We start from the raw sequence: 18,078 nt of genomic DNA on the forward strand, positions 1-18,078 counted from the left end.
AAAATGCCTACATGCAAGCGAGTATCTGGCATTAAACTATAATTTAGATAAACTAGAAATACTAGAAAGGCGAATCATGAGGAAAATATTAGGCCCACAAAACACAGCAGAAGGTTGGAAATTATGAAGTAATGCTGAAATATATAAAAAAATAGAAAATATATCAGATGTAATAAGGAAAAGGAGACTTATGTTTTTTGGACATTTATATCGAATGCAAGATAGTAGGTTAACCAGTAAGATTTTCAGATATTTGTGGAGTAAGAAATCAACAACAAGCTGGGTCAATGAAGTAAGAAAGGATTTAGAAAAAAACAATATAACAACAGAAGAAATAAATAATAGAGAAGGCTTTCAGGAAAAGTAATGAAAATAGAAGGATTCCAAGGTAGGAAAGTAAAAAAGACTGGTACAAAGTGGTCTGAAGACAGAAAGAAGAAACATAGTGAACAGATGAAAGCGTACTGGAAGAAAAGGAAAGAACAAAGAAGAAGGAATTGAAATTGGCACGTGGTCCTCTGGTGACCCATTCGAAAGAATAATAATAATAATAATAATAATAATATTGTAGCAGCACGATCACTGAAGGGCCACTCGCATCTTGCTGTACCTCTTAACGCTCTTTTAAATGACACTATAGTTGTTATTCCTATGACGTCGTCTGATAAACGATTCCCCTGTGATGATGTGGAGAGGGAAATGTGCATGCCCACAATGCTGACAATGCTGCTCCAGACAGTATTAGTCAATTATGGGAAGCTCTGCACAATCACATATCACTGTGGCTCCCCAATGCTTCCAGAGTCTTGTGGAGTCCATCGCATGCCAGTATGCCACCCACATAATGGCAAAACTGGGTGCTATATGCTAATGGCCAGTCACCACTTACAAAATAGTTTACAAGCGTAGGTGTAGTTTGAAATTTTCCTCAGTGTCAGATGTACTTTGTTCATTATATCGCTATATCAGCATGTTACATACAATTAGAAAATAATAACTTGACCATCTTGGAAGTTGATTTGGTAGTGGAAGAAGTGAAAACCAAACTTTGCTCAAGATTACCATTTTCTTGGAAGGAAAGCTATGTCCATCCAAAAATTTTAAAATCAAAATGAAGAGCAAACACATCTCAAGTACATCAGTGGTCATTGAGTTATAATAATTACAATTTAGAAAACCTTACATTCATGATTTCTAATAATAATATTGTCTAATTCATACAATAGATTATTACGAGTGAATGTGTATCAAGGCAGTCTTCATGATGTTATCACCCTCTTAAATAGAGTTTTCATTCCTTAGAATATGGGTAAAAAACAGTTCTAAAGCTGCAATTTCCACATACACTTAGTGTGCATTAATTAGCGATGACTATGGTCAACATATATTATTTATGATGTCCAAACTATGGACTGACAAGAACATTTTTAGAATTAGCATATATAATGAAATATAAAGGATTAATCTGAAGTATAAGGACCGGATTGTGGCGACGTTTAGTAAATTCTCGGTGGCTTGCAGACTGAATGCTGAAAGGCATAACAGTCTATAATGATAATGTAATGTATGTATGTATATATAAGGACCCAATATGAAGAATATCCATACCATAAAGATCAAACAGACCTTCAGAAATGTTGTTGAAGGAATCAGTTCAAAAATAGCATAAGGTGAAGGCTACTGTTTTTGCTATCAATAAGTTTGCAATTGTAAATATATCGAGAATATTAGTTAAATTAATTTTCTCGGGGATGAGGTCACCTCATTACTGACAAATCAGAAACCGGTTAAGGGCAGTGATAACAATTTTCTTGAAAAACTGGACGGTCAAACTCCACCTGATCCAGAATAATCTTGTTGCATGGAAAAGATCACAGCTTCATATGAAGTAGCAAGTGAGTTTTCAAAGAATACTTCAATTTGAATACCTTACCGCACGTAGCACAAGAAAATGATCTGTCCGCCACATGACGTCTGAAATGTCTTTGAAGATAGGCATTATTTTTAAAGGACTTACCACACATAGTACAAAAGAACGGCAATTCATCATTATGAACGAACTTATGCTTGTTCAAATTAGACCGACACGGAAATGATTTACCACATATAGTACATTCATACGGCCTGAGTTTTGTATGCATAGACACTTTGTGTTGCTTAAGTGTAGCAGGTCGAGTAAATGCTTTATCACAAATTTTGCACCGGTATGGCTTTTGAGCTGTATGCGTTTCGATGTGTCCAATGAGTACTTGTCTCTTTCTAAACTCAGAACCACAGATAGAACAAATATACTGCCCATTATCAGTATGTCTTTTTCTAGGTTTTCGATGGTCTGAGGACTTGCTTACTGGATTACTTTTGGTATGCGTATACTCGTGCTTTTGAAGATGTGTTAGCTGTTTGAACGTCTTTTCACAAACCGAACACTGATGGGGCCTAACATTGGTGTGTCTAATTTCATGCCGTCGTAAATAGTTCGGTGTATGAAAAGCCTTCCCACATTGTGAACAGGTATACTGTTTCTCTGCTGAGTGAGTTAGCATGTGCGTTTTGAGGTTACCTTTCTGCGTAAAAGATACCTTGCATACAGGACAGGAAAACGGTCTTCCTCTTTTGTGACACCACAAATGGCGAATGAGATATTTCCTTTGATCGAATCCCTTACAGCAAATATCACACCAATACTCCGTCGGTCCACGTAACACTGTAGTTTTCTCCACACTGAGATATACAGAATAAAAAACCTTAGGAACAATGGGAAATAATCAAGAACAGATTCACAAGAGAAAATCTATATAGGTACCAATACAGTGCTCCCTGAAAAATGTGGCAAGTATCCGGGGCATGGTTCGTTACCCTAAAACATAGAGCAAGTTTGTTAGCACACATCCTGTGGCTCAACGGGGAGTTATGGACATTGCAATGTGGTACTGATTTATTTGGAAAAGCCTCCCCTGAAAGAAATGCAACTTCGACTAACTGTAGCAGAAATTGTGCAGAAATGACCAAAACCTGATAAAGGTTTGAGAGTATTCTGCTAGTAAATACAATATGAATCATGTATATGATATTCTTACATTCATTTTGGAATGGAGCAATTTCAATAATTTGGTCAAAAATTAAAAGATGGGGGACTTTAATCCATATCCATATCTGCCCACTGTCAACATAAATATCTGAATACTGTTAATTTCAACAGGAAGAATAATTCTGAGGTGCGCTTCCTGTTAGTCGCTTACTGCACATCATGTAAACACGAGACACTAAATTTCATGATGTGATAGTGTGAAATATCATTCCTTATACCGCACGCAAGATGCTTCCTGTCACAGCAAGTGGTTATGAATTTCTTACTTTTATACGTAAAATTGGACTGCTGTGTTGAATGTAATAACTGAATATGAATTTAAAATATTTTTTAATTACTTTGTGTCATATTGATAGCTGTCTCTCTCGATCAGAGAAAAAATGTTCGACATCAACATATGTTGACAGTGGATGTGAATGGGATTACCTCAGTAATTATTTAAAAAAATTAATTTGTTCTTTTCAGATTGACTGTCAAACAGATCGTTGGCATCCTGAAAGATTCAGAAGATATCATGGATCCTAATACATACAAAAACACCTATAAGTGCTTTTCATGGTGACAGGGATAGCAATGGTTATAAGCCATGTAGGGATATAAACAGTCTGACTGGCAATCATTTCGATGTGGTGCTGAACTAGCACAATAAAATTGAAAATGGTACCGTACCATTTATGTGTGGGATGGTATAATGAGTGAAAAGTAAGTCATGTTTGTAAAGAAGCAGCTAGTTCAGTACCATATTCATCATCAAGTTATTCCCATGATGGGCATTCCAAACATAAGCAGAAATAATCAGCAAACAAGGTCACGTATGTCTCATCACATGAAATCAAAACTCTTTCTCTGTGTGTGTGTGTGTGTTTGTGTGTGTGTGTGCAAGGCATAGCACTGTGAACAATCTAACCATAGGAGTTAACTGAGCTTTCAAAACAATGAGTATTTTCCAACCAAATTATTTGAACTTTTAATTGACAATGATGTATTTAATTATATCATTCAGAGCACAGATTAGTGCTCTGTTGAGAAAGAAAATATCTCATTTTCAATGGAAAAACTGAGCTTTTGCTATTCTTTGCAATAATGTTACCCTCCTATTAAAATGTGATGGTGACAATACAAAACTAGATTTTAATGACAGTTTTAAAAATATTTATCTTATTTGGACTATGGAAAATGAACCCTTGCTACAGTACTATTCTGATAATACATATCTTTATGTGGACAAGCAAATGATCCCTTATTATGAAGATATGGCTCCAGTCAACATATTCTTGGCAAACTGATACATTTTGGGAATAAAGTCCCATCCCTATCAACTTGATTGGGTATCTATTTAAAGGAGAACCTTAAGAAGAACTGGCTCCTGGAAAGAAAATATCAGAGCTAGGTACCTCTATAATGTTCCCTTCCATCATCAGCTTCATTAAAATTATTTTGAGAATTGTGTTAAGTTCTGTAAATGCACACTAAGGCAGGATAACCAAATTTATCATGTAACATGTTTAGTTATGATGCAACTGCAGATTAGAAGAAACATGTGTTATCAGCAAGATGGCTGTCCAGCACATAGTGCACAATGCACTACAGCCTATCTTCACAGAATGTTTCCAAATCATTGGAATGGATGAAGGAAATCTGTACCTTGCCCACCTCATTCAATAGATTTGACCTTTTAGATATTTTCTCTGGGGATAGCTGAAAGTCACTGTTCTTTGTATTTCAGATAATGTCTGTCAGAGATCTGTCCTGTTGCCTTCTTTCCATTCTTAGCTGATATTTGAATATGGTTTATTTGTTTTTTGTTGAGAACCAAATCCTTGCCACTGTACATAAGAACATGCAAGACACAAGTGTCCACTTCACCACTCTTGTGTTAAGCGGAAAATTGTGCTTTGGAAGAAAACCAAGTGATCAGTACTTGCTCTCAGCAAAGATAAGGCAATGAACTGTCATATACATGGAATGTCCGGAAAAATGAAGCATGTGTGGGCACACAGCAGTCAATGATTGCTGATACCCTCTCTGTTCATGATGCTGGGAAGCAAATGTGAGGTCATCGGGAGTTAAGAAGAGATGAGTCTGAGGGCAAAGCCAATCTCTTTCAAGCCAGCGGGGTATGAAGATGTGGAACTTGTTCGTATCATTTTGTGCTTTCAGGTTTATCCTCAACTCATCTTCCTGACATTCCTATCCCCTGTGGGTGGGGGACGCAGATGAAGAAAACACCCACGGTATCCCTACCTGTCGTAAGAGGTGACTAAAAGGGGCGACCAAGGAACGATTGAATTAGAACCACGAAACTACATGTGATTAGTACCATCACACGGGGAACACCACGGAATGAGTGCCTTTACTTGTGAGTTGAACCACTGTTAGGTACACAATAGGTTTGTGATTAGCAGCAGCAGCAGCAGAGAGTGGCTCACTGTGGGTTTACAGTACCTGCTATTAGTACCAATATATATATGGAACAGCCTGGGCTTACATTGCCTGTGATTAGTACGCAGTATGTGAGGAACACCACGAGAATACCTGCGCCTGTGATTAGTACACCTAGGTGAGGAACACCATGGGTTTGCGTTGCTTACGAGTGGCGACAATACGTCTATATTACCTGTGTGATATACAATATTTGTGAGTAGTACCATAATGTGTGGAATACCATAAGTCTACACTACTTTTGTTTAGTACCGCAACATGAGGAATACCACAGCTATACTTTACCAACGATAAGTACCATTCGAGGGGCCGCTGACCTGGATTTTGGACCCCTTTCGACAACAAGCATCATCGATTCACGATTGTACTTTGAAAGTAGTCCCTTGGTTAGTAATATTATTGATACCTTCTGAGAATGTGGGGCATTGTGGGTAGGATCCACTGATTGTTTCAAGTTCGTAATTTTTGTTCACCGTTGTTATTTTGAATTGATAGTCAGTGGATCGATTTTGGAATTACTTTTAACTTTCAATATTTTGCATAGGATCTGCTGGTTATTTTAAATTCATATTCATCCATTCATTCTTCACCATCATGTTTTGAATTCTTGTCAGGATATGAATTTTGGACTTTTAAATTGATATTATATTTCGTCTCATTTTGCACCATTAGGCACTAATGACCTAGATGTTAGGGCCTTTTAAACAACAAGCATCATCATCATCATCATCTACATCATCACCACCACCACCACCACCAGACATTCCCTCATTTCACACTTACCTGTCATCGAGTTTGTCCTATCATGTGTCCCATTTCAGGCTTGTCTTTCTCTGCCTTTATAATATCTACGTGACATACATGATACAATTATGCTTACAGAAACATCTCCGTGATATATTGACACATAAAGCTTTCTGACTGAAACACGCGTTAAGCAGCAAAGCTTAGTAATCAGCAAAATCTTGGTAACATCCTTATTCTGGTTAGTGTTCTGTCAGGATAGAAGTTGTAGAAAATCAAAAGGAAGGAGAAACACTGAACCATATGGAGCCCAACACATAGAAGGGAATGAAAAATTGGGTTTTAAATGTAAAAGAAATATATAGTTACAAGTATTCCTGCCAGAAAAGGAAATGCAATTTTTTTGCCCCCACCCATCCAAAGCACAGAATAAGAAGTAATGGATAAGTTACTACTTTGTCTAACTTACATCAGTGTGTGATGTTTACGTTTGGAATTCTACTGTCATTAACTGAGAATATCAAACTCATACACAACAAAAATGGTGCTAGTATGTAGGGATGTACTGTGAGAAACACACACACATATATATATATACAATTTAATAGCACATGGTACATCCATGATATTTTCCCACATAATGTAGGATGTAAAATATGCTAACATCATTAATAAGGTTTGAAATACTAAGGAACAATGCACAAATTGCATTTTCATGAATACACAAATTTTCATCAAAGACATTTCCTTTGTACACAGGGTGCTTGTGATTCTAAACACAACCTTCCTACTTTTCTGGGGCATTAATTACCATTGCAATAATACCCCCTCTCTAATGGTCATGAAAACCCTTGGAACAGTGGAAGATGAAGGCTAGTTATTGTTGTATGCTGGGTGAAACTCAAAGGTCATGTTCCTTTCCAGAAAACAAAATATTTTTCTAAAAATATTTCTGACAGTTAATTGAATCATGCTTTTTTACTAACTGTTTTACATTGCACCGACACTGGTAAGTCTTTTGGCAATGACGGGATATAAAAGGACTAGGAGTGTGAAGGAAGCAGCTGTGACATTAATTAAAGTACAGCCTGGTGTGAAAATGGGAAACCACAGAAAACCATCTTCAGGGCTGCTGACAGTGGTGTTCAAACTCACTACCTCCCCAATGCAAGCTCACAACTGTGCGACCCTAATCGTATGGCCAACTTGCTTGGTGTTAATTGAATCAACGTCCTTGCAGGTGTACTGACCAAGTCTGTACCACCTTGGCTAGGATTCCAGAAATTTCTGTTAGACATCTTGTAAATACAAAATGTAGAAATCTCATCAGCTAAATGACATTTAATTTAAGCTCAACACTGTGTTTATCAGTATGCTTCAAATGTTAATTACAAAAATCACTTACTCTTGCAACGAGTCTGTCAGGGTGCTGTGTTCTTCATCCTGTGCTTCTATCTTCATATCCTGCAGGGAAAAGGATATTGACTTCAATTGCAGGGTACCATCTAGCACAAATTCATAATAGCTGTTAAAGTACTAAGAATGATATTTGATATTTGGATGTGCTGAATATTAATGTAAGAGGAGCTACAACGTATCTATTGACTGTTATACATTAAATTCGACACTGCTGTAAACAAAAGCAGATGGAACAAATTGAGCTGAATGGCTAATGTTCTTTCTTGTCTTCATACACCAACATAACATACATGCATTGTTAAGACAAATCATGCACCACAAAAGAGTTTTCACACCTGCATGAAACTTAACACTGGTGATTCCAATGTTCACGTAGGTACATGATTGCTATTTGTTTTTATACTGATAAGGCAAGAATGAAATAGGACATATCTAGGACTGGGAAGGCAGCCAAAAGTAAGGTACATCCTCAGCTTTTGCCTGGTGTAAAAACATGAAACCATGGAGAACGAACAACAAAGTTGCAGACAATGGATGTTTGAACCTATCATCTCCCCAAATGCAAGCTCACAGCTATATGACCCACTTTGCACAGTGAATTTACTTGGTGATCACAATATCAGAGCAACGGTGGCGGCACATGGGAGTGTGTTGGTCCTTCATTTTTTTGTAAAATGAGTGGAAATAAGTGCGGTTTGAACAAGAAGCCTCTGAGAAATGGTGTACAGTGTAGACTTTGTTCTAGATGGTATCATTTGGAATGCATTTCAGTAGATAATGATAGTGTAAATAGTAACGCATGGGTTTGTCAACACTGTGTGGACGAGGCATCATAAGACATGTTGGATGCTACAGATGGCGCGTGTACAGCGTGTGAATTGCTATTAGACTGTGTAAATAAGGCAGTGATAATCAAGGTAATGGAAGAGGACTTAAACACTGCACAAATGGAAATCGTTTGACTGCAGGCAATGAACAACGATCTTACACAACAGGTTAGTGAACTTCGTAGGGAGACCGAATTGAGGCCTAGGTTAAGCCAGAAAATTAGGCCCACGACTCTAGCTACAGTGGACTCAAATCCAATTAAACTTTCAAACAGATTTGTGGTCCTTAGTGTGACAAATATCGAACAATTCATTTTAGAGGACAAGAAGACGACAACGACGATGACAACTTCGACAAAGAAAGGATGGAAAACATGCTACCGAAGGAGCCACCAACTACAGCGAGAAATACAACCCAGATGATGAAGATCTTGCTGCTCGTTAACAGTCACGGACGGGAATGTAATGGAATTCTCTATTCCCAAATTAGTCCCAGGTAATGAAGTCCAAAGTATTGTTAAACCGAATGCACCTTTAAGGGAACTTGTGAAAAACAATGAAAGTAAGACAGAAAACTTAGGAGAGAAGGATGTGCTAGTGATAATGGGGGAATAAATGATGTAGGCCTAAATGAAAATGTAATTACTGAGGAACTGGACCATGCCATAAGTCATTTACTAAAATTAACACACAAAACCAACGTAATTTTGCATGCTATACCACACAGACATGTGAGCCACCTTGCATTGGCTATTATTGTGTTGACATGTCAGTTTGGTTTATTCTGAACAAAGTATTACTGTAATGGTGTCTTGCCACTTCACTTGATATGAGTTTAATAGTACCATGTGTGTATGAGAGATGGCGGATATCTTGGTATTCATCGTCGGAGGACTTCCTGCTACGTGGGAATCTTTTATCTCCTTGACTGTTTTGGTGGTTGTTATTTTGGGGACTGGAAAAAAATGGCTTCCTTGCACATAGGAGCAGCAATTTTGACTTATAAGAACATTTTTAAACATTTTAAGTACAACTGTAACTACTTTTCATTTTCCTGTTTGAGTTCTTGATGATGATGCTTGTTGTTTAAAGGAGCCTAACATCGAGGTCAGTGGCCCCTAATGGTACGAAATGTGACAAAATGAAATGACAAAGTAAAAGTCCAAAATCCTCCACTGACCAGAATTCAAAGTGTGAGGATGAAGAATGAATGGATGGATATGAATTTAAAACGATCAGTGGAACCAACCCACAGTGCCTCAAATGCACAGAAGCTGGCACAAAACAATAGTATTACTGACCAAGGAACACTTCTATAGCACGATGCTGAATTGATTATGCTTGTAGTCAAAACGGGTCCAAAATCCAGGTCATCGGCTCCACATAATGGTACTGTACTTATCGCTAGGAAGGTGGAACCATGCTATTTGTCACGTTGCGGTACTAATCAATATTTTTTTGCCAGTTGTTTTACGTCGCACCGACACAGATAGGTCTTATGGGGGCGATGGGACAGGGAAGGGCTAGGAGTGGGAAGGAAGCGGCCGCGGCTTTAATTAAGGTACAGCCCCAGCATTTGCCTGGTGTGAAAATGGGAAACCATGGAAAACCATTTTCAGGGCAGCCGACAGTGTGGTTCGAACCTACTATCTCCCAAACACTGGATACTGGCCGCACTTAAGCGACTGCAGCTATCGAGCTCGGTCGGTACTAATCAAAAGTAGCGTAGACTCGCGGTATTCCACACTTGATGGTACTATTCACAGGTAGAGTAATACGCACATGTAACACAGACCTATGGTGTTTTGCACATTGCGGCGCTATTTACAGAGCATAGGCAAGGCAGAACCATGGTGTCACCCATATAGGGGTACGAATCACAGGTACTGTAAGAACCTCATCCTGATTCACACACCGTCGCTACTAATCACAAACCTATTGCGTACCTAACACAGTGGTACTACGCGCAAGTAAATGCGACCCATGGTGTTCCCTGCGTGAAGGTACTAATTACAAGTAGTCTCATGGTTCTAATTGGATCATCCCTTGGTTGCCCCTTTTAGTCACCTCTTACGACAGGCAGGGGAAACCATTGGTGTATTATTCATCTGCGTCCCCCACACACAGAAGGGCCTGTTTGAGTCCTTGATAGCTCCAGGTATTAGTAAGTTATCTTAAATTTAATATCGGCCCTTTTTTTATTTTCCAAATACAATGTTTACTCCGTTATTTGAACGGACTGTGTGCATGTGAGTTTTAGTACTTGGTTGATATGCCTTTTAATTACAATATGGTCCAGTGTATACTGTATATTTGTCAGTCTTCTTGCTTGCCTTAACCATCAGATTGTGATTGCCATTTGTGTCATTGCGAGAATTCTCTTGCCTTGTACGAATCACGGTCGTGATGGAAATTCTTTGGTGCGTTGTACTACACGGTCTTGTTACCGTATTCTTTGTGCATGCACCATATGCATGTTCCTGTGCCCATCTGTGTAACCCTTGGGTGACCTTGGGGCCACGGTAATTATGAAATTATGTTACTATTGGACCTGTGTACCCTGCCTAATATTTACATATCAGTACTGAAATGTATGGTGGTGTGGATGAGTGCTTATGTGTACTGGAGGACATGTGTCATAGTTAGACAATTAGAAATAGGAAAGGATATCCACGTATCAATACTTATTTATACATGTATACTTATTTATAAAAAAATAAATAAATAAAATAAATAAATAAATGTATACTGTCAAGGGAATTTAGGATTGATAGGTAGAAATCCTTTCCTATTTCTAACTGTGTAATTCGTCAATATGGAAATGAAGATTATAGATTACGGACATGTGTCATATCGATTGCCTGTTTTGTTTATTCATTTCTATTTCATCTGTGTTTGATGCCGGTTCGAGGCTTGTAGTTTCGTACCCGTGTTGGCTTCTTACTATATTATTCATTTTTATTGCCTACATGTTTAATTTCTTCGATCCCTACGTTGTTCGCACAGTTTTGACCTCAGTCATTTATTTTGCTTTGTCTTTGCTGAACGAGCTTGCTTACCCCTTTTTAACTTCCTGGAGCTCTCGGAAAAAATATTACTTTTTCTTGGTCTTTGGTGTGCGGGCGGATAACGACGGGGATAGGCTGAAGTAATGGCTATAGGACTGGTGCCAAAAAAGCTTATTAAGAGGGTCACACAAGATAAGAAATTGTACAGGAAAACTAAAGTTGAAGAATTCGGGGCTTACCTTAAATCACAAATCAGTTGTTGGATAAGTGAAGGGAGTAATGTGGATATACATAGGGCAAATTTTAAAGGAATTATTTGGGAAGGACAGAGAGATTTGTACCTGTTAAGAAGGGTAAAAATGACCTCAGAACCTGTTCATTATACAAAGGAAATAAGGAAATTAAAAAGAAAATATAAAATTGTAAACAGGAAAATCAAAGAGGGTAGGTAGAATAGAGAAACTAGAAAATAATGGAACTTAAGAGAGTGAAGAAGGAAGCAAAAGAGAATTACATGAACGGCATACTTCATGAGAGTAATAACCATAAAGTGAAATGGAAAAAAGCTGTATTCATATATTAGGAATAAAAAAGGAATAGGAATCCAAATCCTTACAATGATGGGAGAAGGGGATGAACAGTTTTTAACAGATAATGAGAAAGCAAATCTGTTTAGTAGGGAATTCATAGACTCAGTAGAAGATTGTCAGGAGTTGGAAACCAAAACAGAAGATAGAGAAGCAGACACACATAAGGAAACAAGATGCTTCTCATTCACAAATGAGGATATTTTCAGAGAAATCCAACTGCTTCAGCAAGGAAAAGCAGCAGGGAGTATTCACATTACTGGGGAGATATTAAAGACAATGGGGTGGTACATAGTGCCTTATTTAACATTTCTCTTTGTCTATGTCATAAATAATAATGCAATACAAAAGGAATGGAAGGAATCTATAACAACACCAATTTATGAAAGAAAGGGTGATAAAAGGAAACCTGAGAACTACAGACCAGTCAGCCTGACCAGTAGAGTTTGTAAAATAGTGGAGAGTTTAATAGCAAAATATATTAGAGGGGTATGTGAAGATAAAAATTGGTTCATTAGGAGCCAGTATGGATTTAGACAGAAATTTTCTTGTGAGGCACAACTGGTGGGATTTCAGCAGGACATATCAGATCAGTTGAATTTGGGTGACCAGTTGTATTCAGTAGTGGAACATGGAATATTATTAGAGAAACTGGAGGGAATAGGATTGGACATATGGGTTATATGTTGGATAAGAACATTTCTAAGTTCAAGGGTTCAAAAAGTCAAAGTAGGAAATTATGTACCACAGGAAGAGAAAGTTAGGAAGGGAATTCCACAGGGTAGTAATATTGGCCCATTACTATTCTTTATACATGCAAATGATTTAGGGAACAATATAACATAAAAATATGATTGTATGCAAATGATATAATTGTTTATAGGGAAATAAATAACATAGAGGATTGTACAGAATTACAAAGGGACATTGACAGTATCCAGCAATGGATTGAAGAGAATAATTTGAAGATTAATGGAAGCAAATCAATTGTCACAACACTTACAAAGAGGAGCTTAAAAACTGAATTTAATTATATTTTGGATGAGGTAATTGTCCCAAAATATGGCAAGTGCAAATACTTAGGTGTGAGATTTTAATGTAATTTACACTGGAAGGGCCATGTTGGTGACATTGTTAGGAAAGCATACAGATTGTTACATGTCATAATGGGGCTACTTCAAGGATGCAACAAAGAATTAAAATAGAATAGTTACTTAAGTAGGGTTTGTCCATGATTGGAATATGCAAACAGTGTTTATGATCCTCACCAGGAATACCCAATAAAAGAAATAGATGGTGTGCAGAGGAAAACAGCAAGATTTGTAACAGGAGAATTCAGGAGAAAAAGTAGTGTATCTGAAATGTTACAGAAACTTGGGTGGGAAGCTTTAAGTAAGAGAAGGGACAAAACTAGACTTATAGGTTTATATAGAGCCTATACAGGAAAGGAAGCATGGGGAGAAATATGAGAGAGGCTTCAGTTGGAAAATAATTATATTGGCAGGGCTGATCAAAAGTATAAAATTAGACAGGAATTTACGAGAGATGATTGGGGTAAATTTTCATTTATTTGGAAGGGCGTGAAGGAGTGGAAGAGTTTACCTGGGGAAGCATTTGATCCTTTTCGAAAATCTGTACAGAGATTTAAGAAAAGAATAAATGGCAACAGAAAAAAGAAACGTTAGAGGGCATTTGACCTGTGTAGGTTACTGTAATAAAGAAATTTTGTGAATAAATTAATTCCATCCCCTTGTCTATGGAGACTGAAATAGGGGACTGCTTGTAGGGGTGAAGTACAGTGGGGACGTTGAGGGTCCTGGGACCGCTACGGTAGCTGTGAAGGCCCTTCAGGAACTCTGAAAAGCAGTGTCAAAAGTGGCTCTGGTTAAGACGCAGCAGGTTGTTATGCACGTTACATACCAAAATGGGGGAGGAAAAAAAAGCAATGTACATTTAAATGTTATAGCAATATTGTATAGTATATTTGATGTGATTCCACATACTGTATATGAGTTGATTATGTGTGTAAGTACAGGAGATATTATGAGTAGAATTTTGTAAATAATATAAATTTATTAAGGATAAGTTGTGTGTTTAATAGAAAAAAATGTTAATGGATTCTTTTCTTTTTAACTTAAAATGTAGTTATTGTCACCAAGGTAGATACCTTGCAAATGTGCAAATAAGGTATTTTGATTTGATTTGGATAGTCCACTGTTGACAACTTAACACTTCATGGGATACCTTAATACACTCTAGGTACATAAATGAAAGAAACAGAGTGAAACAAATAGTTGCTGAATCCAAAAAGAAGTCGTGGGAAGATTTTGGTAGTAACCTAGAAAGGCTAGGTCAAGTGGCAAGGAAACCTTTCTGGACCGTAATAGAGAATCTTAGGAAGGAAGGGAGGGAAAAAGGAAATTAGTAGTGTTTTGGGTTATTCAGCTGAATTCATAATAGATTCCAGGGAATCACTGGACAGGTGAAAGGAATATTTTGAAAATCTTCTCAACGTAAAGGGAAATATTTCTGGTGATGTCACGAACAACCAAGCTCATGGGGAGGAAGACAATAATGGTGGTGAAATTATGCTTGATGAAGTGGAAAGGATGGTAAATAAACTCGATTATCATAAAGCAGCAGGAATAGATGAAATTACAAATGAAATAGTGAAATATAGTGGGAAGGCAGGGATGAAATGGCTTCAAAGAGTTATAAAATTAGCATGGAGTGTTAGTAAGAGATCTCCTGATTGGACAAAGGCAGTAATTGCACCTATCTACAAGAAACGTAACAGGAAGGATTGCGACAACTATTGAGGTATCTCAATGATCAATATACCAGGTAAAGTGTTCGTTGGCATCTTGGAAAGGAGGGTGCGATCAGTGGTTGAGAGGAAGTTGGATGAAAACCAGTATGGTTTCAGACCACAGAGGGGCTGTCATGATCAGATTTTCAGTATGTGCCAGGCAATTGAAAAATGCTATGAGAGGAATAGACAGTTGTTTCGTAGATCTAGAGAAAGCATATGACAGAGTACCAAGGGAAAAGATGTAAGGTTTTCTAAATTGTAATTATTATAACTCAATGACCACTGATGTACTTGAAATGTGTTTGCTCTTCATTTTAATTTAAATATTTTTGGATGGACATAGCTTTCCTTCCAAGAAAATGGTAATCTTGAGCAAAGTTTGGTTTTCACTTCTTCCACTACCAAATCAACTTCAAGATGGTCAAGTTATTATTTTCTAATTGTATGTAACATGCTGATATAGCGATATAATGAACAAAGTACATCTGACCATACTCAGGGACTATGGCAATGAAGAGTAGATTCACCAAATTGGAAAGAGCTTATCATCTTTGCAAGAACATATACAAGTCTAAATCCTTCTCGTTGAATCTTAAACTTAGCCACTACAACACCGTAGTATGACCATCTATACTGTAAGCCTCAGAATGCATAAACATGACCTGGAAAGGACAACTCAGAAAACTGGAACTGAAACAGCGAAAGATCCTCAGAAGGATTATGGGTCCCATTAAAGAAGGAAATGGGTACAGAATCAGGCACAACAAGGAACTGTACAGTAAAATAGTGAGCATTACAACAACTATGAGGAAGAGAAGATTAATGTTCTATGGTCACATAGTCAGGATGGACAGCCAGAGATTCACTTCAAGGATCTTCAACAATGAATCTAGAGGGAAAGCAATAAATGACGTGTGGATGAATTTAGTTCGGAAAGGCCTATAATACACAAACATTGATCACACTGACATTTACAACTGAGATAAATTCAGGAAGTTAATCAAGGCATTTGAATTTTCTCCAGTCACTAACAGCTAAATCACTGTGTCAAGGAGTAGGAGTGAAATGGACTCAAGGAAAAAAAAAAAAAAAAAGACATCCATAGTGCTAGAATGAATACTGGGCTAAGAAGAAAAAGCTCACCAGATTTAATAACCACGTGGTCCATTGTAGGCCTAAACAAATAATAATAACAATAATGACATGTGCCCTATGGAGAGGCCTCGTGCAGGTCTTTCGAGATGACGATGGTGTCCTAAAAATGAATTCTAATGATGAAGACAGCACAAACACCCAGTCCCCAAGCCAGAGGATTTAGCTAATTACAGTTAAAATCCAACCCGGCCGGGAATTGAAGCTGGGCAACATGCTAACCATTAAGATGTGGAGGTAGACAGTAGGGAGACTGATTAACAATGAAAGATCCACTCAAAATGATCTGAAAGTAGAAACTAACTACAAGAATCTTCTACAGACCTTCATAGAGCAAACTTGGCAAAACAAATCAGTCTTGGGTGAGTCAGTGCTGCATCGGTCATGAGCGAGCGAAAATAAGCAGACGGATGCCTATATAAGCATGGCCTGCTGAATAAACCTGGAAGGGTGGTTCAATAGAGTTCAAGTTCATCTGCCCATCCACTCAAGTTAAATAAAAAAGACAGGCAGCCTAAATTACATCAAATTCAAACACCTGGCTGCCACAGTTGAGCAATACAATATTATATATACTGGGAAAAATATTCACCTGGATTTCATATTCCTCCTTTACTGTGCTCGCTCCAGCCTCATCGAAAGTTTGATCAGCAAACACATGACAGGGTTCAACCTTTATTTCAACTAACGTATCATCAGCAGTTGGAAGCAATGGATTTGGCATCTGAAATATTTTTGTAAGAATCAACATTATTTCCACATCAACTTTACATTTACATTTGAGTGTGTTACAGAGAAAAGTGTAAACTTAATTGTACTGAAATATAAGGGGCAGTCAAATGAAAACCAAACACCCATCATAATACACATTCTGCACGAAAGGTAGTAACACTTGTTACTTTCTGATACTGCCATCGCTGTGGTAGGAGAACTGCATAGTGACAACTCTCAGGTGCGCATAGTTGTTGGGTTATGTCTTTGTTGGTGCATGGACTAATCTAGTGTCTTCTTCCAGCTGTAGGAATGCAGGCAATCAATGTAAAGCAGAGAAGTGTAGTTCGTTTTCTGATTGCGCAGTGGTATGAAGACACTGTACAGGAACTGCTACACGTCATAAAGTCAAAACTGCCTGCAATGCTGTAGGATGGAGTCATCCTGTTGCATGATAATGTTTGCTCCCATTCTTCCAACCTGGCAAAGCAATTTGGTTGGGAAACACTTCAACATCTTCCGTACAGCCCAGATATTTCACCTTCTGATTTTTCACATTTTTGGCAATCTGAAGAAAGCCATTCATGGACGTCAGTTTCATTCGGACGAGGAAGTGCAAGAGGGAGTGTGGTTGTGGATCCATCAGAGACCTACCTTTTTGTACAAAACTGGTATTGATTGTCTCATCTCCCAGTGGGATAAATGCATTAATAGTAGTGTTTGGTTTTGATTTGACTGCACCTCATCTATAAATCAGATAACATCATACAATATACAAGTTTCCACGAAAGTTCCAATAAATGGAGATGTACTAACCAGACAAATGAGCAGCTACAAAGGCAATATTTTGCGAGTGTTTGCAACCAATGATTTACAACCAAAACCATTTAATTTTTAAGACCACTTGAAATTAAATTTTGATATGTGAAATTTAATTTTGAGTACAATGTGTTAGTGAAAATTAAATATTTCAATGAACTGGCCAACATCACGATTTGTAGGCACTCTATAGTTTTGACAGCTAAAATGTCAGACTTATTTGTTGTTTTGGGTAGGAGACAAACTATATGAAGTAGCCAACACAGCTCAATGGGTAAGAATATTTGAAGTTAAATAGAAAGGATCGCACTGGGGACTAAATGCCATTGAGTTGTCTAATTAACATCTCCGCAATATAACATGTTGCAAAACTTTGAATCACAACTCCTTGTTGTTAACCCGATCCTATCATGATCATGTATTTTTCACCCACTCTACACTAAATATGACAGATCAGCGGTGATAAATA

The 18,078-nt window shown here is 37.6% G+C and overlaps 1 protein-coding gene across 3 annotated transcripts in view; it reads right to left on the reverse strand.

Annotated features, from left to right (window-relative positions):
* LOC136881750 (zinc finger protein 79) overlaps positions 1-18,078 on the reverse strand; it is a 181,128-nt gene that overhangs the window by 75,218 nt on the left and 87,832 nt on the right. For all 3 annotated transcript variants that reach the window (XM_067154179.2, XM_067154181.2, XM_067154182.2), the window contains 3 exons: positions 16,672-16,803; positions 7,680-7,738; positions 2,018-2,721 (listed from right to left, as the gene is read on the reverse strand). Coding sequence is in view for 2 of the 3 variants with exons in the window: in XM_067154181.2 (XP_067010282.2) it covers positions 2,018-2,721; positions 7,680-7,738; positions 16,672-16,803 (895 nt within the window). In the remaining variant the exon portion in view is untranslated. The remainder of the gene's footprint in view (positions 1-2,017; positions 2,722-7,679; positions 7,739-16,671; positions 16,804-18,078) is intronic.

This window comes from Anabrus simplex, chromosome 10 (genome assembly GCF_040414725.1).
Source record: "Anabrus simplex isolate iqAnaSimp1 chromosome 10, ASM4041472v1, whole genome shotgun sequence".
In the NCBI taxonomy this organism is placed as follows: domain Eukaryota; kingdom Metazoa; phylum Arthropoda; class Insecta; order Orthoptera; family Tettigoniidae; genus Anabrus; species Anabrus simplex.